The 21,192-nt window shown below is 41.6% G+C and overlaps 4 protein-coding genes across 7 annotated transcripts; 2 read left to right on the top strand and 2 right to left on the bottom strand.

The window, feature by feature from the left end:
* Positions 1-3,494: 3,494 nt before the first annotated feature.
* On the top strand, positions 3,495-8,655 carry LOC103704072 (HAD superfamily, subfamily IIIB acid phosphatase). The gene is made up of 5 exons (XM_008787221.5): positions 3,495-3,961; positions 4,738-4,907; positions 6,323-6,773; positions 6,873-7,055; positions 7,889-8,655. Exons 2-5 carry the CDS (start codon positions 4,802-4,804, stop codon positions 8,064-8,066), a joined length of 918 nt encoding a protein of 305 aa, XP_008785443.1. The 5' UTR covers positions 3,495-3,961; positions 4,738-4,801; the 3' UTR covers positions 8,067-8,655.
* A 975-nt stretch (positions 8,656-9,630) lies between these two features.
* On the bottom strand, positions 9,631-10,781 carry DET2 (3-oxo-5-alpha-steroid 4-dehydrogenase family protein). Its single transcript, XM_039125106.3, has one exon. It carries the CDS (start codon positions 10,779-10,781, stop codon positions 9,798-9,800), a length of 984 nt encoding a protein of 327 aa, XP_038981034.3. The 3' UTR covers positions 9,631-9,797.
* Positions 9,631-14,445, bottom strand: LOC103699352 (uncharacterized). Of its 3 annotated transcripts, none has more exons than XM_039125107.3 (4): positions 14,099-14,445; positions 13,892-13,984; positions 11,467-11,605; positions 9,631-11,376 (listed from the first exon to the last, which is right to left on the bottom strand). In XM_039125107.3, exons 1-3 carry the CDS (start codon positions 14,315-14,317, stop codon positions 11,471-11,473), a joined length of 447 nt encoding a protein of 148 aa, XP_038981035.3. In that variant the 5' UTR covers positions 14,318-14,445; the 3' UTR covers positions 9,631-11,376; positions 11,467-11,470. The 3 variants fall into 3 exon arrangements, with proteins under 3 accessions (XP_038981035.3, XP_088559893.2, XP_038981036.3); XM_088703767.2 differs by having other exon boundaries at positions 9,631-11,029; positions 14,099-14,381; XM_039125108.3 differs by having other exon boundaries at positions 11,147-11,372.
* Positions 14,446-17,075: 2,630 nt separating this feature from the next.
* Positions 17,076-20,281, top strand: LOC103704180 (protein GRAVITROPIC IN THE LIGHT 1-like). 2 transcript variants are annotated; one of them, XM_026803416.4, is made up of 4 exons: positions 17,076-17,328; positions 17,772-17,909; positions 18,517-19,175; positions 19,280-20,281. In XM_026803416.4, the coding sequence occupies exons 1-4, from the start codon at positions 17,285-17,287 to the stop codon at positions 20,044-20,046; spliced, it is 1,608 nt and encodes a 535-aa protein (XP_026659217.4). In that variant the 5' UTR covers positions 17,076-17,284; the 3' UTR covers positions 20,047-20,281. The 2 variants fall into 2 exon arrangements, with proteins under 2 accessions (XP_026659217.4, XP_088559892.2); XM_088703766.2 differs by lacking the exon at positions 17,076-17,328 and having other exon boundaries at positions 17,570-17,909.
* The last annotated feature ends 911 nt before the right edge of the window (positions 20,282-21,192 follow it).

The following is a 21,192-nucleotide window of genomic DNA, read 5'->3' as shown; positions in this document are numbered from 1 at the left end:
AAAAAGGAAGATAAGGAAAGAAGGAAGAAAGGAAAGAAAGAAGAATAAAAAGAAGAAAAAAAAAGTAAAGGAAGGGATAAGAAAAAGAAAGAAGAAAAGGAAGATAAAGAAAAAGGAGGAAAGAATGAAGGGAAAAAAAAAAAAGAAGAAAAAAAAAAGAAAAAAAGTAAAAGAAAGGAAAGGGAAGAAAATGATAGAAGAAGGTGAGAGAGATAGAGAATACCTATAGGATCCTCGTCCGAGACGAGACAAGACAATGGAGCATCCCATTCTATGGGGAAAACAAAACATCCCATCCTACAGGATTTAAAACCTTAGATAAGAGTACCTAAGTACAGCAGATTTGGACAATTTATAGGTACATTTGTTTGTTGATATTTGATCATGAATATTTCTGGAGGTTAGTCTTCAGAAGTTGGAGAGATTTGGAAACAAGTTAATCCAGCTGGTAACCAAATTATTATCTTTTTCTATTATGTTATTATATTCTATTTTGTTTGATACAAACATATTCCAAAAAGCTTCAATAACTGTGTATATATAAACGTTTTCTTTAATCAAGGCTGCACTTCACCACTTAATTGAGTAAGGAATTCCATTGCATTTTAGAGCTTGTGTTGATATTGATTGGGCTGGAAAATCCTTTAATCTTTCATCTGACTCAATTTTGTATAGCTACAATCTTTAAACTCATGTAGTCGGACAAGTGCAAAAAGAAAAAAGAAAAAATGTTGCTACTTTCAAACTGTGTCTAATATTTTTCTCATGACACATGAAACAAAGATATGAACTGGGTAAAATACATGCTTATTCATGCCTATACCTGCATTAGATTGTATAACACAGCAAGTAGATCTCAAGTTTGGCTTGTTGAAGTTGCCAATGAATGGGCAAAGGTTCTTGTCTATGCCAAGAAAGACTTAGCTCTTTGACATCAAGTTAAAATGCTAATGCTGCCTGATGTTTTCTTTTTATCATGTATGCTGCAGGGAGCTCCTTTCGCTGATACTTGTGAGCTTACTGACATACCAGAGGGTCTATCTGTGAGGACTACGGTAAGATTGGATGAAACATGCCTTCAATGCAAAAATGCAGCCTCAGAAATGGGCAACCCTGCACTTCATAAAAAGATGGAGCCTGCATCTAATGCTATCAAGTGTGACATTGTTTTTGCAGCTAGTCTGTATGTCACAGGAGTTTGAATCCGCTTTAAACCTCATGATGCCATCTCTCTGTTGCCTCTGTACTTTGTAGATGATCAAGATAGAAATACACTCTACAATATGGACCATCCCTTACTCTGAGATATCTGGGTGATGATTAGGGATAGAGGGGCCTTTCAAGCCAAGCATGTATTTAGAAAGGCTAATGGGGCTGCGGACTGCGTGGCTGCCTACATGACTAATCATTTCAGAAGTTCCATGTGGACTGGGAGGGGAGTCGACTCGAGCACTCTGCAATCTTTTGTTTTCTAATTTTATTGGGTGTATTCGTACATATACTGTATGAAATACTTGCTTTGGCCCAAAAAAAATAAATAAATACACTCTGCAGCCATTGTTTGTTATGCTGAGGTAACTGTGTATTATGTGATCTCTTGTTAGGGAATTCTGTAGTTCAATGTGCAAGCAAATAGTTTCAGATGCTGCAATATAAGGTGCTGATAAATGTCATTGCCTAAAACAAATTTTTTTCTGACCAAACTTTATTGCTTTGATTTTGGTAGAATTCCTATATTGAGATCCAAATATCCACTCCGGGATCATGCAGGAACAAGAGGTTCTCTTTGATTGCATGAGGGTCTCAGAGCTGAGAACCAGATCAAGTGGTTTCATGACACTCACCCTCAACATTATCTGCAACGCATATATCCACATTATTCTTTGTATTCTGTATTTTTTTTACGATGAAAGGAAAAGAAAAAAGAGAAGAAAATATTACTACGAGACCAACACTTTATCAAATGTAATCTTTTGACTATACATTTTTTATGAGAAGGCCTGTTTTTTAATAAAACTTTTGTTTTTGAACAATGACATAACTTTCCAATTTCGATGAAATAAGCTTTGCAATAGTAATTAGATAACTATTTTTTAAAATATTTTATTCACCACCACCAGGCATCCGGGTTCAGGCGGAATGTGTGAGATTTGATGCATTTTAAAGGCCAATTTATAAAGTTTTCATTCTTTGCATGATTAATTACATGTTGCATGTGGTAGCAGCGTGGTTCTAAGATTTTCATTAGAGATTAGAGGATAAGGGTTGTAGAGAGCTGTAAACTCACCATAACGTTCATTTCATGAAGCTGCTTTTTTGCTTGCTCATGAAAAGAATTACCCGTGCACCCCGCCAATCGCCGATGCCTATTTCCGTATACTAATCGCCAAAATAAATATATGATAAATAAAATTTACACTAATACATGCAATATATATTTTTTTAGATGTGATTTATGGAACCGTAAAATTTTTAGTTGGATCTAGGGCTGTTAACGAGCCGAGCCGAGCCGAGCTCGAGCCTGGGAGAGCTCGGCTCGGCTCGTTTCACAGAAGCTGAAGCTCGGGCTCGGGCTCGGGCTCGGTAACGAGCTCTATATTGGGCTCGAGCTCGGGCTTGCTTGGCAAAGCAAAGGCTCGGGCTTGAGCTCGTAAAGCTCGTTTCAATTACGAGCTCCAAAACGAGCCCGAGCTCGGGCTCGTAATCGGACTCGAGCTCGGGCTCGGGTTCGATAACAAGCTATTTTTCTCTATGTGGTCAGATTTTTATGAATTATGGTGTTGAAATAAGATTTTTCAGTGGGAGACTAGAGCTCGTTTGGGCTTGTGAACTGCTCGGACTCGGATGTAAACGAGCCTCATATTAGGCTCGGGCTCGGGCTCATCTGACTAACGAACCGAGCCCGAGCCGAGCTTTTACTGAGCCGAGCCCGAGCAGCTCGGCTCATTAACAGCCCTAGTTGGATCAGATTCACTGTTAAACTGATTAACCAGTCTCATCAGAAATTAACCATCTTTAAGTATGTTTGTGATCTAACCAATAATTTCTACTTATAATGCAATCTCTGGACGGCCCTCCAATTATTCAACCAAAAGAGCTGTAAACTCACCATCATGATCTTCCCATGAAGCTGCTTTTTTTGAAAAGAATTATTGGTGCACCGCGGAAGCCTATTTCTGTATACTAATCACCAAAATGAATATATGATAAATAAAATTAACAGTAATACATGTAGTAGAATATATTTTTTCAGGTGTAATTTATGGAGCCATAAAATTTTTTAGTTAGATCAGATTCACCGTTGAACTGATAAATCATTTTTATTAGAAATTAATTATTTTTATGTATGTTTGCGATCTAACCAATAACTTTTTCGTGATCTGACATCTACTTATTATGCAATCTCTCGACCGCCCTCCAAATTATTCCACCAATCACGTGGTGCAGGCCTAAGTGCCTAACCTCTACCTCACCACGCATGCATTCGATGCCATGACACGCGGAGGGGAAAACCAGATCAACCGGGCCGTCATACGGTCGAGAATTAAATTGGAAATTTCCTGCCGACGCCCATGCCGGCCCGTGGATGTACTCGCGTTATCACGATGGGCGATTTCAGCACCCACATTAAAAATATCGGCCCCTTCTCTCTCTTCCCCTCCGGGCATGGAGGGTGATATCGAAATCTCGACAACGAACTTCATAATTATAATAGGCTAAACGAAAGCGAAGGAAAGATATTAGTAACTGCAATTATTGCAGCCTAAATCCACACGGAAAAAATATTACCAAAAGTATATCAATAAGGGAAGGGGAAGGGGAAGGGGAAGGGGAAGGGGAGGACAATTCTAGCACCGATGGAAGGATGCAGAGGTTTCTGTTCACGGGCTCTTGTTTCCTCCGGTCATCCGCCTTCGATGTGGTCCGTCAGGGCTCATAGCCTCTTCGATCTTGCTCTCAGGTATCATTTCCGTAATCCCACATCTCACCCTCTGCAAACGTTTTCGAGCAATGACTCTATTGATTTCCTTAGGATTTTTAGGGTTTTTCTTTTACCATGTCTAGATGGATTACCAATTTCCTTTTAAATCTATGTTTTCTGTTGATAATGCTTTTAGAATAATGGATGGGATGAAATATGGGAGGAAATTTTGAAAAAAGAATCAAGATTTCTGCAATTTCCTTTCCGTTGTTTCTATACTTTTTTTGAGTTCCACGCAATCTTTCTTATGACTTCAAGAAAAATATAATTACTACTTTGCTATCTTCTTTGCTTTCTCATGAATTTGTTTGGTTACAACTGACACCTACAGTTCTGATATGACGGACTCTCTAATTTCTATAACTCATCCTCTCTATAATTACTAATTTTTTTTAATAAAATCTTGGTCGACTTTTGCCTCCCTTAGTATAATATATATATATATATATATATATATATATATATATATATATATATATATATATATATATATATATATATAATTACATCAAAGAAACATAAAAGAGTGATAGTGTTATTTTTCTTATTGGTTCTTCAGGAAGTCCATTTTCCATTCAAAAACTTCTGCTTACATCTGTGACTTGATGTTCCTACTCTTGAAATCCATGAGTTATACCTTTTTCAGAACCCTATTAACTCCATAGTGAAATCTCTGTGACTGACTTGTCATGGTTCGTGTTATATATTATTGCATCCACAATCTAAACCAAAGATTATATTTCATGATTATACAGGTAGAGAAGCGGAATAAAGAGGTGATTTCCCACGGAGATACTTCAGCTCTGTCCAAAGAGTTGAATGCTTATTTATTTTGCTCTGACATCGGTTGGTTCCGTGCCTGCTTTTGCTGACCAAATGGAGTCAGGGGACTCAAGCCATAGTCTTTTGAGTGGAAGACATTCTGGTACGAGACTGTTGCTCAGCCTTATGCTTTCTTGCTTTTTGCCATGATTGTGCTGATATGACTTCTTGTGGGCAAGCCTATGTTTCTATGCAAAGTAAAGATTCTCTTTAGTTATACATTTGTAGACCTTTTCGCTAGCTTCATGCTATATGAAGGATAAACTGAATTCTAGAGCTGGGGTGCTATTTTCAGGTGGTTTGATAAGGTAGACATAGTTTACCAATGAATGTACATGTATAGTTTCCATCTTATCTGGGAAGTTCTGATAGTGAATATTCATGTTACACATACTCCCGAGCCCGTAAACATCTTATTATGCAGTGGTCTCTGCTAGTAATTCTAATAGGCTTTTCCTAAAAGGACTTATTGTGGAGAATCATAAACAACTAGCCTGATATGGACATTGGAAGCAAAAATTGCTGATATATGGTTCAGATCTCCTGTATGGGCAGTTCATTCCCTCTGCCTGGCTCCTATTCTCTGTGCCATTTTTTAAATACAACATTGAACTTAACTATTGAATTTCGCTCTTGTTCCCACACCAAATTCCTAGAGAAATAGACAATATAGGTCAATAGATTTGGAAAGAATTTAATCTAGATTAGGAACACAAGATAGCTAACATAGAATATCTCTTATCAATAGTCCAAAGAGGATCAGAAGTAAGATGTTTTGGAGCTAGAAGAATAAGCATTTTTAGCCTTTTCTCTTGTGCTCTTCCATACCTTGCATGTCTGCAGCGTGGATCAGTTTCTGGTCTTCTTTCTGACAAAGAAACTTTTCAGTTATAAAAAAATTAAGTGTGCACGCTAATGGTCTAAACATTAATAGATCTTGGATTCTATGAGGAATCAAGTGCTACAAATCATCTACACTATATAGATTCCTTTTTATGCATTAAAGGGTGGTGATTTTGAATAGTAAAATCTTCCGCATTGGACCATGTCCAGACTTCATCAATTACATCAGTGACAAAGGTCATCCAAGATATGTCCAAGCTGACTGGGTTTAACATCACATGTGTTTCTGCTAATCTATCTTAGTCATCATGTCCTTATCTCCTTGCTTGCGAATTCTCATGATGATTTTCATCAGTCTTCCCACCAGCCCATTTTCACAGCCATCAGGGCATGAGGGCTTGATTTGTGATCGAATTACTTAGACTGGAACTCCTTCTGAGACACCATCAAAGACATGAGCATGTGCGAGTTTACACATGATTTACTCTACTTTTTACTTGGCCTTTTACTAACAGGTGGAAGTCATAGTTTCAATCCTAAAAGAGTAGTAAATATATAGAAATATTTGGATGCAAGTTTAGGTTTTCTGAATCATTTATCAGAATGTCTTTTATCAAACATTAGCTAGCAAGTACCAATAATCCTTGCCATTCTCAATCTTAAATTTCTGTACAGAAATGGGAAGCCGCTACATTGTGGAGTCTGGTATCTACATGTCATCTTTTGCTGCAGCCATCTTTATTGCTGCACTTGTGACCATTGGAGTTCTACTGCTCACTTTGCTGATATCTCTGACTGTTATGTTAGAATCCTGTCAAAGTAGCCACTCTGGAGTCTTTAAGCAAGTTAGAACAAGTGATCGGGATGACTATTGCAATATTTTTGCTTTCCATGCTGAGCTTAATAACTTGGAAGAAGATGAATTTCCCACAATTTGCCAGCAGCATGCTCGCCAATATATTAATAAAGGTCGATTCTTGCGAGAGTTAAATTTGACAGTTCAGGTGGCAGAGAGCTATTTCAATACCATGACTCCCAGTGATGATGGTCTAGATGTAATATTGATGGATGCAGATGACATATTCTTATCAGAAATTGCCTACAACGGAAGTTCTGCTCTACATTGGTAAGCTATCATACATCTTGTAAATGTACACTAGCAATTTTTCAGCTTTTGATCTGGTACTGTTCTAGCTTTTTCTCATGCATGAACTTTTTATATTAGGACTAACCAGGTTGAAAACATGAGACATTTGGCCCACATGATTGTTTCTAGATTGCTCATAAAACTCCAAGCTGGTGGCTGGTCTGTGAGTTTCTTTACAAGAAGGCCTATGAGAAATAAGAATGCCACCATGGCAAGCCTCACCTCTGCTGGTTATGGAGAGTGGTCTTCATTGATCATGAGGTATCTGCTTATTTTCTTTTGATACCTGAAGTTAAATACTCTGCTAAAGGATTCTCACAAACCTAAGAAAATGTATCTGCACATTAGAAAGGCAGTATGATATAATGGTCACCAATTATAAAATGGTGATCAATGATAACCTTACTAAAATCTTGGAGTTTAATGCCTTTATGATTGCATCATATTGCATTTCATAGCAGTACTCTCATAAAGATTTTTCATATTTTTCTTTGCGCAGCAGAAGATTATTGTTGAATGCAAATGATCGCCAATATGAATTCTTCTAAAATTCTTTAAAATTCTATATTTATAGCTTTATTAGTTTGTAGGAAAGAGTTATAAATTTTTTTGATCCACAGTTTTGCTGCCCTTTTTTCTTGAGCAAATTATTTTGCTGTCTTTAACCAGCTTTATTGCAATGACAGATCTATGAGGCACTACTGATATAGCTGTCATATATGGCGTAGAGAAAGCCATTTGTTATTTACTATGTACAGCACAAACAACCTTGAGGACCAGGGGGATCTAGACAAGGTCCCTGCCATGGTGGCCGTATGCTCAGTTTTTCTTGCTTTTTTTCTTTTCCTTTTTTTTCCTCCCAGTTTACCATGATGTTTCTCTAAAAAAAGAACCTGCATTAATAACAACCACCATATTGGAAATATATGAGTGGTAAGAGCGGCCTAATTACAATCATTTTAGCACAACAAAACCTGGAGTTCCTAAAGCTATAGCAAGATGTCAGATTTGACTATGTTTCTTGTTTTAGAAGTTTCTTGTAGTTCCTGTTGTTTTTTCCATTTAATCAATCGCTTTGGATCATTGCCTTGCAGGTCTGATGATGAACTTCTAAAGGAGAACTGGGAATACATCTCTCATATAAGAATGCAGTTGCGGGATCAGGGATTCCGGATTGCGAGTGTGATTAGCAGCCAAATGGATGCCCTACAAGGACCATGTTTAGGAAAGCGTAATTTCAAGCTTGCTAGTCCAATTTGTTACAAAGTTTGAGCAGCCTGAAAATGGTGTATGACTGTTTGCAGAAAGATTATTTTGCCAGGGTATCTGGTTCTATTTCTCCCGAGCGTATAATTGAGATCTTTTTATTCCTGGTTGGGCTATTCAGATTTTTCTTTTTTAAACCAAACGTCCATTGGAGTGCATATTGTCAATATTCGATTGGACCGGGTGCCACGCGTGGACATGTTTGTTTCCTTCCATGCAGAAGGAAACAATGAGATTGGAGGAAAGACATGCAAAGATTTTCATGGCAATGGGCATGGTGGTTGCAAGTTCAGTGTACAGGTTTATGAAAAAAAAGGGAGTACTTAATACATTCGACAAAACATTCAACAGGGAAACATGTGAATGCAGTTGAAGCAAGCAGGTTTCAGCTTTCAGAGTAGACTGTTAGAAGTCAGAACAAGTGAATAGGTAATGGGTCCCCTTGTAAAATTGTTTTATCATCAAAGATTGCACCAAGATCCGTGTGTTGTTATTAATTGGAAGTTTATATATTATCCGATCACAGCAGGAAATTGTAAATTGCTAACCTCTAATGTGATCCATGAAAATTTACCGGAGGTTATTATTTCATCTACTTTAACATCTCTTACGTTATTGATTTTCGATTTTCATTGCTTTTTCATGTTCCTTACACTATATGCTACTCAAACTAATCTCCTTATTACTCCCCACCATTTTGGTAGATCTATCTTTAACTTGTTAGCTTTTTCACTTGATCAGTCAAGATTTTCTGTTGTATGTCTTCATTGCCCGAGATCAGGAGATAGACGGCGCTCCATTTCCAAATCGACACTGTTTTAGGTTTCTGGAAGCAGGATCGTTTTCTGTTTATTCTTAGGTGAACTGCAGCAGACACTAGGTATCAAGGTGATTTAGGCACCTAGTTGGCCCTCGTCTATGGTAATTCTAAGGTTTTCATTTCTCCAAGCTGGTCGCAAGCAAGGGATATACGACCAACATCAACCGTACATGTCACCAAAGAAGCTTGTGCATCTTTGTTAAAAGAAAAGGTGTCATTTTTTCGGAGACAAAATAATCATGAGAGGATGGGGCGTTTAAGCCGTTTCTAGCAGACCAGCGCCTGCATTGCTCGTTTTATATTATTTTATCGATAATTAGGAAGAGCTAATTTTTTAAAAAAAAATAAATATTTTTTAAAAAAAAGTTAAAAATGAATGTTTTTTTTTTTTGGGTCGAAAAAAGTTTCATTTTCATTTCGATTTCAGAAGAAAATAAAAAAAATGCTCCAATTCTTCAAAACATAATTTTTATTTTTTTCCTAATATTCTCATTTGATTTTGATTTCAACTTTTATTGCGGGCCAATTACATTAGAAAATATAAGCACTCTGATTCTAATTTTAATGGACACAAATCAAATGTGCAAAGTTGTTTAAGTTGTTTCACTTGCTTCCAACAAAAAATAGAGAAAAAAGATATTAAGAATTCCCTCGCTACCCAATACTGAGAGAGAATGATTTATTTATTTATTTTTATTTTTTTTAGTGAAAAGGATGCAACAAAATAATAATAATAATAATAATAATAAATTTCAGAACACCGGACAATGATTTATTGATTGCATGTTTTTTCCTCACTCCATTACACCGAACAAAATTTCATCGCTAGATCGAAGGTGAAAGGTGGGATTGTAAAAAGAAAATCAGCTGAATCGACCCCTTCTAGAAGCCAGCGTCCGCAACGGATTCCGCGTACATCAGTAGACGAAGGGCACGACGGCTTTCCTGGACCTGGGGTAGTCCTCCCCGAACTTCTCCAGGTACCACTGGTGATGCGCCCTAGCCCTGGGCACCAGGTTGGAACAAGTGTAGAGAAAGAAGGCCAGCGCCGCCGGAGAGCAGGCCACCACCGCCCATCCCAGCCACTCCGCCGCCTCCCCCATGTAGTTGGGGCAGCTCACCCACTCGAACCACCCGCCCCGCGGGATCCTGTACCCTCCCCCCTCCGCCTTGAGCCTCAACAGCGCCAGATCCGACCGTATGTTCACCGACATGCCCCAGAAGAAGATCCCCATCCCTACCAGAACCCGCAGCCATACCCACAACCCGAAGGCGAAGGCGGAGGAGGCCGCCGGGTACTCGGCATAGTGGGAGGCGGAGCGGGCCTGGAGGTAGGCGTTGAGAAGGTTGAAGGAGAAGGCGACGAGGGCGATGACGAGGGGGAAGCCGGACTTGGACTTGGACTTGATGGAGAGGCGGAGAGGGTAGACGACGGTGCGGTGGATGTAGTGGAGGAGGTAGAGGGCGAGGATGGTGAGGGCGAGGGGGTGGGAGCGGTGGCGGCCGCGGGGGAGGAGGAGGAGGGTGAGCCACAGGGTGGGGCTCTCCATGAGGGCCCAGGCCAGGGCCGCGGGGAGGGCGGGACCCCACCCGGAGCGGGCGTGGCGGCCGTAGGGTGCGGCTAGGAAGCGGAGGGAGAGGACGGTAAGCGGGCACATCACGTACAGGGTCACGAGAGCCGTCCCGAACAGGGTCTCGTCGGATAACGATGATTCCATCCTCCTTTCGACTTCTTCTTCGCCTTGGCCGCCCGAAAAGAGGGAGGAGGGCTTTGGGACTCGGATCGCTTTTAAAATAGCGGAGGATGGGCGAGAATCTTCACACGTGCTGCCTCGTCGTCTGCCGTCCATCGGATGCCGAGACCGTGTTCTAGATTTTGTGGATTGATTAAAAATTGCCATAATCGGACATGCCAAAATTGTCCACAGTCTGTTGGATGAGCAGGGAAGGGGGGAGTTAATCCAATGTCAAATTACTTTTTTTAAGAAAACATAAACATTACCAAATCCAGTGGAAATCATGGTGGAATTAAACCCCTGTGGCTAATATTCAACACTAATTGACACCCTTGAACTCAACTCTCAAATTACAGCTTCCCTGGATGCAGCAGCATACGGAAGAGAAACGCATCCAATGCCTAAATCTTTGCCTGCAATAATGCAATCATCTTTACCATAACCAAAGCGATTCACAGAATTCTGATGAGGAACAACATTTTCATGAACAAGCTGCAAGTTAATGGAAAAGCTGCAGTACACAATGCCGCTAAAATTGAACTGTTCCAGCTCATATTCATATTTAGGGATCAAAAGTGACAAATCTTAGCTGCACATAGGTGTCTGTATCTTTTGGGAACCACAACACAAATGTCACTTGCACTCAAATGTTTATAGAATACCATGCCAAATTGCTGATAGAGATCTCTTGACGATAGGGATCCATAATTAAACAAAGTCATATATCACTCCTATTAGGTAGGTTCGAGATTGGAGCTATCTGGAACAAAAGAACCGGACTAAGTTTTCCGAGGACAAAGATGGGGTCAGTGATCACTAAAAAAGAAAAAAGGTCATGAATTTCTCATACCGTGTCATGAAGATGGAATCCATTCATTTGTTGCTGGATTTCCCTTGCAAGACACATTGCGGCCAGATGCAGGGGAGACTGGTCCCAGGTCAATGCAGCTGCCATTGGATTTCTCTATCTTGATGAACCCTGTTCCAGTCTACAAGGCCAGTACATGTAAAAAATATATAAGCACGAGAGGCAGAAATCCCAACTAAATATTCAGGTGTTCCTTGACAACTTCAAAACAAAGGGCTAAAAGCATGATTGACTACAGAGTATGGGTGTATGGCAAAGGATGAGCTCAGCTGTACCATGCGCATATCACTAGTTAATATATTGTGATATGAAATTTAAAGTTATTCAATCAGGATTAGAAGGTTGTAACAATGAACTGAACAAAGAAAACAGTTAATATATATGTTCGATCATTCATTACTGAAAGCTAGAGAAGCAGAGGTTTTTTTTTAAGCATTCGGCACAAGGTAATATACAACATGAAACCTATACTTAAAAGTGTATATCATTCAGCATGATAGAGACAAGGATATTAGCTAAAGACCTCTTGGGTATTTTTGCTGTTTTTGTGTTTTTTCCCTAAAAATAAGTGATGGAGATTGATGTCGCAGATGGCATTTGCATGGAACTTCTGCCATTCCTTGCTTTTATTTTCACTGGTTTTTGGAAAGCAATAATGCTTTGCTGCCAAAATCTCTAAAGGTTTTACAAACAATTAAAAAAGCAAAAGAGTTTCATCATACACTTTGTTAAAGTCTAGTTCAATTTTCTTCTTAGAATTCTGAAAACAGACACAGAAAACTATAACAATAAGAAATGGGTCCTAAAATAATCAAATAATAGAGCGAATATATTGAATTACATAGGATATCAGTTGCATGGAGACAAGAATGCAGTTCATTAAACTAAAACTATATCCTGTCAGAGAGGCCTACAATGGCACCCATCTTAATCAAGATAAGGTGAATATGCCCATGAGCATGCAAGCATCAATCAATTGACAGCCACTAACAATCTGTATTAAAAGCTATTTTCTCTCAAATCCAAGTGGCCTACAGCACTTAAAAGAGTAATGTTGCTACAATTTTTAGAGAGAGAGAGAGAATAAAGGAAAGCTAATTGCACAGAAGATTACAGATTTCAATTCCCAGAGCGACAATGACCAAGCAAAGCCGTAACAGACTAAATATAATTATCATCCATGAGACTGAATTTTCTTCAAACAAGTACAAAAAGGATGGCGAATGTGATGGCCAGATATAGGTAAGCTGTGCAAACACTGAACCAAGGTGTAGAGTTTCTAGAGGAGAGAAGAGAAAAGAGAGGGGGGGTGTTGCCCTAGCATGATACAAATTAGAACACAGGGAAAAAAGTACTTTTTTGCCCAAAAAAAAAACCCATCTGACCAGATACATCTCTTGTTTGACGCATATCCGCAAGGTGCATATTTTGAATTGGTGAAGCAACACCGTTATGCATATTAGCCTAATAACTTTGCTGATTAAAAGATAAAAGAAAGTTAAAAATGAACAAGTTAACTATAACAGCGTTAGTTTTCTAAAAGGAGAAAAAGAAGGGGGAAAGAAAAAGGAACAACAATGGAATTAGACAAGATTAGACCTCGATGCATGAAGCAATGGGCAGGAACTAAATGATCCAGGCAATTGCATATCATTTTTATGAATCACAATAAGTGAATAAAATTTACATCTATATTGTTCATTTGTAGTGTGCACATGGATGTAAATCTATGAAAAGATGCACAGGCGTTAGATACAATATAACATCATCGTATTTATATCATATTTATATAAGATCATCATATAATACACAATCTATACTCACAGATGCATATCAGTTTTATGAATCACAACAAGTGAATAAAACTTATATCTGTATTGTTCATCCTTAATGTGCACATGAGTGTAAAGCTATGAAACGATGCACAGATGTTCGATACAATATAATACACAATACAAAATCTATCAAACGATGCACAGGTGTTAGATACAATATAACATCATCGTATTTATATCATATTTATATAGCATCATCATATAATACACAATCTATACTCACAGATGCATATCATTTTTATGAATCACAACAAGTGAATAAAATTTATATCTGTATTGTTCATCCTTAATGTGCACATGAATGTAAAGCTACGAAACGATGCACAGATGTTCGATACAATATAATACACAATACAAAATCAACATATCGGTCTATTTCGATCCGCAATATCACATTAATAACTACGTTGGCTTGACCAGATGCTGTGAAAAATCGGGAAAAGGTTCAAATATCTGATTGAATCGTAGAAATCAATAAGTCATGACATCAAATCACAAACCCTTCGATGCAGCAGCAAATCGCACGACAAATAGCAGAATTCTTGTGAGGAAGCAAATAGATCGATAGATACCGTGTGGTGTCGCTTGTCGATGCAATTCATTTCCTTGTAATACTCCGTCTCCGCGTATTCCTCTACCGCCTCACCTCCATCGTAAACCAGTTTCTGCAAGCTTGCAAGCAAAAATTCTATCAATCAAGGGAGCAACGCCGCAAAATTTAATCGGTACATGGCGGAGACTAGGCTGGATCAGTTGGAATCAATAAAGACAGAAGGCACCTGGGGATCGGCCTGGAGATCTCGGAGCTTGTCGATCTCGGGGATCGAATCTTCATCGGAGGAGGGGAGGGTGTCGGAGTAGACGGGAGAGTATTCGCTCCGAGAGGGCTTGGAGTGGCGCTTGGGGGCGATTCCTTGGAAATACTCCTGCGCTTCCGCCTCTCTCTTCGCCGCCTCCTCCGGTGGCAAATGAACGTCGCTCCGAGCCGGCCTCGACATACCTCTTCTCTCTCACGCTCGCTCGCTTCGCATTGGGTAAAGTAAACGAGATCCGGAGTCGGAATGAAAAACCAGACACCGGCTCCGGCCGCCGATGTAATAAAAATATAGAATAAATAAAGCTGTACAAAACCGGTCGCGGGGGTTGTTGCTGAAAATTAAAGCAAGAGCCAGGTGCGTGTAACTCATTTAAGTCGGTATGGCCATGTAGGTGGGCTGTCGCCTGTCGCAGCTTTGCGGTATTTTGATATTAGCAGGAGGGTGTAGCTTTTTTTTTTTTTTTGGTAAATAGGTGTAGCTTTTTTTTTCGAGTCACTTATATCTACCGAAAAATAAATAGCACGGTTAATTAAATAACTTTTTTTTTTTCCAATGACCATGCTGGAGAGTTTTTTTTTTGAGATAATCAAGCATCTATTTCTTTCTTTCTCCATCAACTCTTTTTCTGATTTTATTCACTGTACTCATATTTATATGAAGCATCGCTAAAAATAAAAAAAAATAGTTTTTTTTCTTTTTTTTGATAAAAGAAAAGGTAGCAAGTCTTTTAATGATGAAGATGGTGAACAAGAGTGTCGATTAGGTGTCGACGCTTAGGTGTGAGATATATGAGATTTTATCCGAGAGTGCAATTTAGTGTCGACGCTTACAATAAAAACGAATCATCTGGATCATCCCTAATGGGTTGGTCAGGCAATCGCAGCTCTCCATAATTTGCATGTTTAAGGTTCCATATGTTGCATGATACAGGTTGCTCTTCAATGTACCATGTGGGGTTCACACAATTATGATAACCTTAGCTATAAAGATACTCATTGTCAATAGCTGCAAGATTGGATCTCTTCAAATCAATCCCTAACGCGAGAGTATTCGAACACAAGATCCATCCATCATGTATCTTGACACTGCTAGCGCGCATCTCACAGTCTACTGAAAATATGTAATCTGGATGGCAAGGATTATTTTTGAGACGGAGACTCTGCAAGTAGCATGATATTGTACAACAATAGCTCAATTAAACATCTTATCATATATTGAAATGAACAATGAAGTAGGTGAGATTTGCTTTGATGTACACATAAGTAATAAACATTATCCGCAAGCTGCCCTTCTACTAGGATTTTGATGCAGTAAAACTCTTTAAATATGTCCTTGTGTAAATGACAACACAAGTAAAACAATTATTAAAGAATGAACATAAGCTCATAATGAGAATGGTTTTGCTACTGTATTCAGAGATTCTGGAAGAAAAAAAAAATCTCCTAATAAGCATTCACTTTTATTCTGTACATGACTTAAATATTGATTACAATATGAGTTTACAGTATCCTGAAACCCAAAACCTACAGAGATCCCCTAGTAATTGCATAAAATCTAATGCATCTTTAGGCACAGACTCACAGCTCTAGATATGCTGACTGCTAAAGTTGGAATAAGAACTTGAAAATATTTTCAGAGGGAAAATTCAGCAGTATAATTGTCTGTGATCCTCGTTCCTGCAATCATGGATCCTTGCCATGTCCAAGTGAACAAATTAGCCGGCACACTGGAGCCTTGGGATGCATCTTGACTAGTTTCCTTGCTGGCTCTTTCACAGTGATATTCCACCACCTGCATTGAATGCATCAGAGAAAGGTTAAAGTAAAAGAAAAAAAAGCTAGATAGAGTCAAAATAAGCATCATAAAACTCCAAACTACCACATATAAGCAGCATGACTACCCAATTACAAGACAACCTCAACATGCTTCACCACCATTCTCCATGTAGAAATTAACCAAAAAATATTTGAGAATATTCTCATTTGGATGGTTGTAGAAGGCACAGCGATCTATATGTCCATATACGTACCATTTTAAATAGAACTCATAGGGTTCGGAGAATGGTCGTAATGAACCCTAAAACATGTCGCTGGCGCTAGAAGAGCAAGGCCTAGAAAATCGTCTATAGCACTATATCAAGAAAGTGGGAAGATCATCTCTTTTAATTGAGAAACAATGGTGATTAAATAGGCTAAATAAAGTTTCCAAGTCTCTAGTAAATGGCCTCTTCTATGTTTGTTGGCCTTTTCAAATAATCCTTTTCGCAAGTTATTGTTTCATGAGTGTGTGTCATCACGTTACTTTATGCTTCCTTTAAAGTTGCTATAAATTATAACCATTCCAATGCTTCTGCTATCATCTTTAAGATGCTAGGCTCATGTGGTCGAAAACCCTCTTGTTGCCCAAAATTCTTACAAACTAAACTATGGAATAATCATCCGAGCTAGAGAAAAATTTCTCTCAACTGGGCAGCAGCAGTAGTAGTAAGTTTTCACTTGTCTCTACAGGGCAGCAATACTGAGAAGTCTCAGGGTGATTTAGGTGGAAGGGAACTTGTGATCTCGCTAGTGAGGAAACCTAACCAGCTTCATCCTCAAACAACTTATGGCCACCTCCTCAAAATAAAACATGCAAAACATGAGAGTGGCAGGGTTTTTATTGAATCCCTTTTATATCAAATCACAAGCCATATCTACTTTCATGTTATTTTCCGACTTTCATCTCGATCCGTTCTTCCGGACTCCATGGTTTGGGCCATCCATCAGCGAAGGACCACATGCTGGATGGTGGGGGTTCGCCGTAATTCCAAGTGCGCTTATGACAAGGCTAGCACCGATGCAACATGCCATCCATACCGTCGACGTGACCTAATGCAAGTGTTTAAACGCTCGCTTCCAAAACTCGAACCATTTGATGGGATGTATTGCGAAATAGAAAGCCCATCGCTGCTCCCCCTACTCCGCAGAAAACAAGCATAAGGAAACAAATCGAGTCTTGCGCCTCTTGACCGCACGACCTTGCATATTTTCGACGCGTGGATCCGACCTTGGCCTCCCCCTTCCTTTCCAAGAGTTCATAAACCCCTCAGAAGGTCACGAGATCGTGGTAGTCAATACCGAAGAGATCTGTGGTTTTCAGACACCAAATATGTTGCCTCAGATATGCTTCAGCTTCGATAAGCTTCTGCCCAGGTGAGTTCTGCATTGAAAGCTTAGGATTGTCATTCGAGCACCCAGTTTTTGCATCTCTTAAAGGGCAAGGTTGCAATTAGGCGAGACAAATGATTTTTTCCTGCAACCTATGATTGGTCCAAGACCACATCCGTGTCCAACCCTTGTAATCTGAAATCACTCCCTCGGTCTACGAGTTGGCACCTTTGGTGCTTGCTTGCCAGGAGCCTTGCCGTTTGATGCTCGTCACCAACCTTCCCCAAATCACTGAAAAATGCCTGCAGACACGGTTCCTACGCGTAACTGGGGGCACTCAGTTCTTCTATGTTGAGGTGTTCTGCTTTTCTAGAGTCTGAACTTTAGTCCATCTGCATGGTTTCATATCTTATTCTCGTATTTATTGTTTTTACAGTTTCTGTTTCAATTGGTGTTTTTTTGATGATATTAATGGTATGGTACTTCAGAAGAAGAAAGAAGGATGCGCGTAGGACGATGGAAACCAAAATGGGCGGCGGGGATCTGCGATATGCCTCCGTTACCTGCGCTAGGAAGCCAGATTCGAACACAATAGGGTTCCCCCTCCGGTCCGAGAGAAGAGACAGGTCAGACACCGATTGCTGTCTCATTAATTAGTCCGCATTCTCGAGATCACTAAGCTAGACTTCAGTTCACTATTATTGTATCATCGACCCGAGCACCCTGGTATCGCCATGTGGGCACACCGTGAGCCGTACCTGGCACATCATACCGTGGACCAGGTGTTCTTCGTGAAGCGCAACCATTCCATGGTCCTGATCGCTGGATCATGCCACCATGGGTGGCCGAGGACCACTCCAAATGATCGCACACCCACCCCCATCAAATTTGTAGTAAAGTATTTGAAACGTTGCGCGACAGGCAAAGGAGGACGTACAGCAGGCTTTCATTTTGTTCGTTTTTTCTTCTCGAACTTCTAGTTTGCACCATTGATTGGAATAAATAAGCATTGACCGCCATCTCATGCACTGCAGCTTGGCGAGAAATTATTCTCGACACCGAACGCAGCCAATCACGGCCGCCCATTTCTATCATTCCCATTTATCAAATACGTATTTTGATGCACCATCATAAAAACCAGCGGCTGTGATCGATAGGCTGTGATCGATCTCTCGAAGCCTTGGCTCTTGAGAGCTAATAAGGATCTCCGCTAACTTAATAGCAGCTCTACAGGAACGAAGAGATCAGAGAGAGGAAGAAGGAGATGGCGAACAAGGTACCCCATATCTCTGACTTGATCCACCGAGTCGCCTCTTCTTGTCTCACGCACCATCTCCCGGGAGCCCATGGACTCGAAAGCGGGAACGATGTCGATGGGGAAATAGAAGAGGAGGAGGACGCTGTGGAGAAGGAGGAAGAGCAGGAGGAGGAAGAGGAGAATGAGCTCAAGATATGGGAAGAAGAGAAAGGGACTGGTCCTGGTGGAGTCTCGGAGAGGGTGAGGGAGATGGAGTACCTGATGGGCGAGGTGTTCGACGCGGTTTCGGCGGCGAAGAGGGCCTACGCTTGCCTCCAGGACGCCCACCGCCCGTGGGACACGGACAAGATGAGGGTAGCCGACACAGCGGTGGTGGCGCAGCTGAGGCGGCTCGGGAGGCTCCGCGATCGGTTTCGAAGAAACGGTTTTGGTGCGTCGGCCGCCGCGGCGGCGCCGCTGAGGGAGGTGGTGGCGCCGTACGAGGCGGCGCTAGAAGATCTAAAAAGGGACCTGAAGGCGAAGGAGGCCGAGGTAGAGAGTCTCAAAGAGAAGCTCCGGAGCACCACTCTCGGTGGTTCTGGCAAGAAGAGCCGGCTTCTTTCCAGCAAAAAGGTCGCATGCAGCAGTATTTTAGGTCAGACCCCTGAAACTCTCTACATTTAGTAGGACGCCCTTGAGTAATCATCGTATTTTGGCCAATCTATTGTCCGGTGAGACCGACTCCCGATCCTATGACAGGGGCACCCGGGATGCCGACTGCGGAGCTGTTCGAGACGTACATGGAGCAAGTGAAGTCGGCGTCGAAGTCCATCACCGGCCACCTCCTCTCGCTGATGCGCTCCGCCCACTGGGACATCGCCGCGGCCGTCTGGTCTATCATCGATGGCGGCGGCGACGGCGGCGCAACCGACCACAATCCCCGCCACGCGAAGCACGCGGTGGAGTCGTACGTGAACCGGAAAGTATTTCATGGGTTCGAGAACGAGACCTTCTACATCGAGGGGTCCCTCACGTCGCTGCTCCGGCCGGCCGAGTTCCGGCGCGACTGCTTCGCCCAGTTCAAAGACATGAGGGGGATGGACCCGGCAGAGCTGCTGGGCGTGCTCCCAACGTGCCAGTTCGGCCGGTTCGCGGCCAAGAAGTATCTGGGCATCGTGCACCCGAAGATGGAGGAGTCGCTGTTCGGGGGAGTGGAGCAGCGGCGGCAGGTGATGGGCGGAGCCCACCCGAGGACGGGATTCTACGCGGAGTTCCTGAAGCTGGCCAAGGCAGTGTGGCTGCTGCACCTGCTGGCGTTCGCGCTGGTCCCGGCGCCCAGCCACTTCGAGGCGACCAAGGGCGCGGTCTTCCATCCGGCTTACATGGAAAGCGTGGTCCGGTTCGCGGGCGGCCGGGTCCCGCCTGGCTCGGTTGTGGGGTTCTCGGTCAGCCCCGGATTCAAGCTTGGCAATGGGTCCGTGGTCCGGGCGAGGGTCTACGTCGTCCCGAGAGCCCACGGGGTGTGAAATCGCTGCCTAAAGACCTCCTGTTTGGCTGCTAGTTTAGACTACTCATTGTTTGTCCGATCGGTTTGTCCTTATTTCGGAAGTGGATGCCATATCCTTTGTAGTCATTCGAGTGTGGCATTTTGACGTGCGAGTAAACTTAGTAGCAGGTGCTGCCTCTTATGTGCAACTTCCGGCGCTACCGGGGTTTATTCATGCAAATCAAGCGTTTTCATTTGTGGTGCAATCCCATAAACTATAATTTTCTTGAGCATATGATCCATAAACGCATCCTTTGTTATAGGGCATGCATATGGATCTGTTTTTCCTATTTATTTTTAGAATTGTTGCTGTAAAAATCCAATCCAACTTAGGTGTGCTTTGAGATTGGTGCTTGGTCAGCTCGGTCAGAGATCGGAATTGATTGGTCGGAGCAATAGGTCAGACGGGTAGGCGAATGGTGGATGATCGGTTCTGCTCAAATTGTATCTTTTCGGATGAACTGTCCTATTTAGAGTTAAATATCCAACCTACAAACAAAAAAGTGAACACCGAAAGTTGCTAGATTTTATCTGGAGGGAGATCGTCCGATGCCCAAGCAGATTGGATTCTGAGAAACAGTGGAAATCCAAGCAACATAAAGTGGAGGAGAATGTTAGAATGAGCGCGAGCGCACCTAGAGGTCTGCCATATCTTGTCCATATAGAGTGAGAATCAGTGTAAATTACTAGAAAGGGTGAATATGCATCTTAACTGCTCGGCGAGCAATAATTGTCTACACGTTACACATGTCGTGAGATGTAACTGTGATGAGGAAAAAATCAATCGTCCAGCGCACAACTAAAAGGCCGCCCAGTTTCGGCCTAGTAAACATCAACGACAATCGACTGAATCTTCACTTCGACTTAGGGCCAGCTCGTCCTCGGAACTCTGCAGAAAGCTCCACCAACTCCAGGCATTCGCCGACTCTCCCAGCCAAGCTCAGGGTACCTCCAGACAATCGCCAACCGGCCCCAAGCTTGGTCGGGGCGGCGACCCTAGCGATACGCTCCGACCCTCAAGCTCGGGACGCTCCACCGAGCACATCTCGGAATCCGGAAAGCCAAGCTACTCCTAGCACCCGCCAAGCCGACCTCGTCAAACGGATGATGCGACTACTTAACAAGC

The sequence above is a fragment of the Phoenix dactylifera genome, chromosome 8 (assembly GCF_051530095.1).
Source record: "Phoenix dactylifera cultivar Ajwa chromosome 8, Ajwa_hap1_PhDact_Kaust_v1.1, whole genome shotgun sequence".
NCBI lineage: Eukaryota > Viridiplantae > Streptophyta > Magnoliopsida > Arecales > Arecaceae > Phoenix > Phoenix dactylifera.
The sequence above is the reverse complement of the archived record's forward strand: the minus strand, read 5'-3'. Positions and strand labels throughout refer to the sequence as shown.

Bases quoted from the DNA above. Each gene is read 5' to 3' on its own strand.
- DET2 (XM_039125106.3), bottom strand. From the start codon at position 10,781: ATGGCAATTTTTAATCAATCCACAAAATCTAGAACACGGTCTCGGCAT.
- LOC103704180 (XM_088703766.2), top strand. From the start codon at position 17,680: ATGGTTTCATATCTTATTCTCGTATTTATTGTTTTTACAGTTTCTGTT. The intron at 17,910-18,516 runs GTCAGACACCGA...GCAGCTCTACAG, and splicing joins CGGTCCGAGAGAAGAGACAG to GAACGAAGAGATCAGAGAGA. The intron at 19,176-19,279 runs GTCAGACCCCTG...ATCCTATGACAG, and splicing joins CGCATGCAGCAGTATTTTAG to GGGCACCCGGGATGCCGACT.
- LOC103704072 (XM_008787221.5), top strand. From the start codon at position 4,802: ATGCTTATTTATTTTGCTCTGACATCGGTTGGTTCCGTGCCTGCTTTT. The intron at 6,774-6,872 runs GTAAGCTATCAT...TTTTTATATTAG, and splicing joins GGAAGTTCTGCTCTACATTG to GACTAACCAGGTTGAAAACA. The intron at 7,056-7,888 runs GTATCTGCTTAT...ATTGCCTTGCAG, and splicing joins TGGTCTTCATTGATCATGAG to GTCTGATGATGAACTTCTAA.
- LOC103699352 (XM_039125107.3), bottom strand. From the start codon at position 14,317: ATGTCGAGGCCGGCTCGGAGCGACGTTCATTTGCCACCGGAGGAGGCG. The intron at 13,985-14,098 runs GTGCCTTCTGTC...GCAAGCTTGCAG, and splicing joins ATCTCCAGGCCGATCCCCAG to AAACTGGTTTACGATGGAGG. The intron at 11,606-13,891 runs GTATCTATCGAT...CTGGCCTTGTAG, and splicing joins TCGACAAGCGACACCACACG to ACTGGAACAGGGTTCATCAA.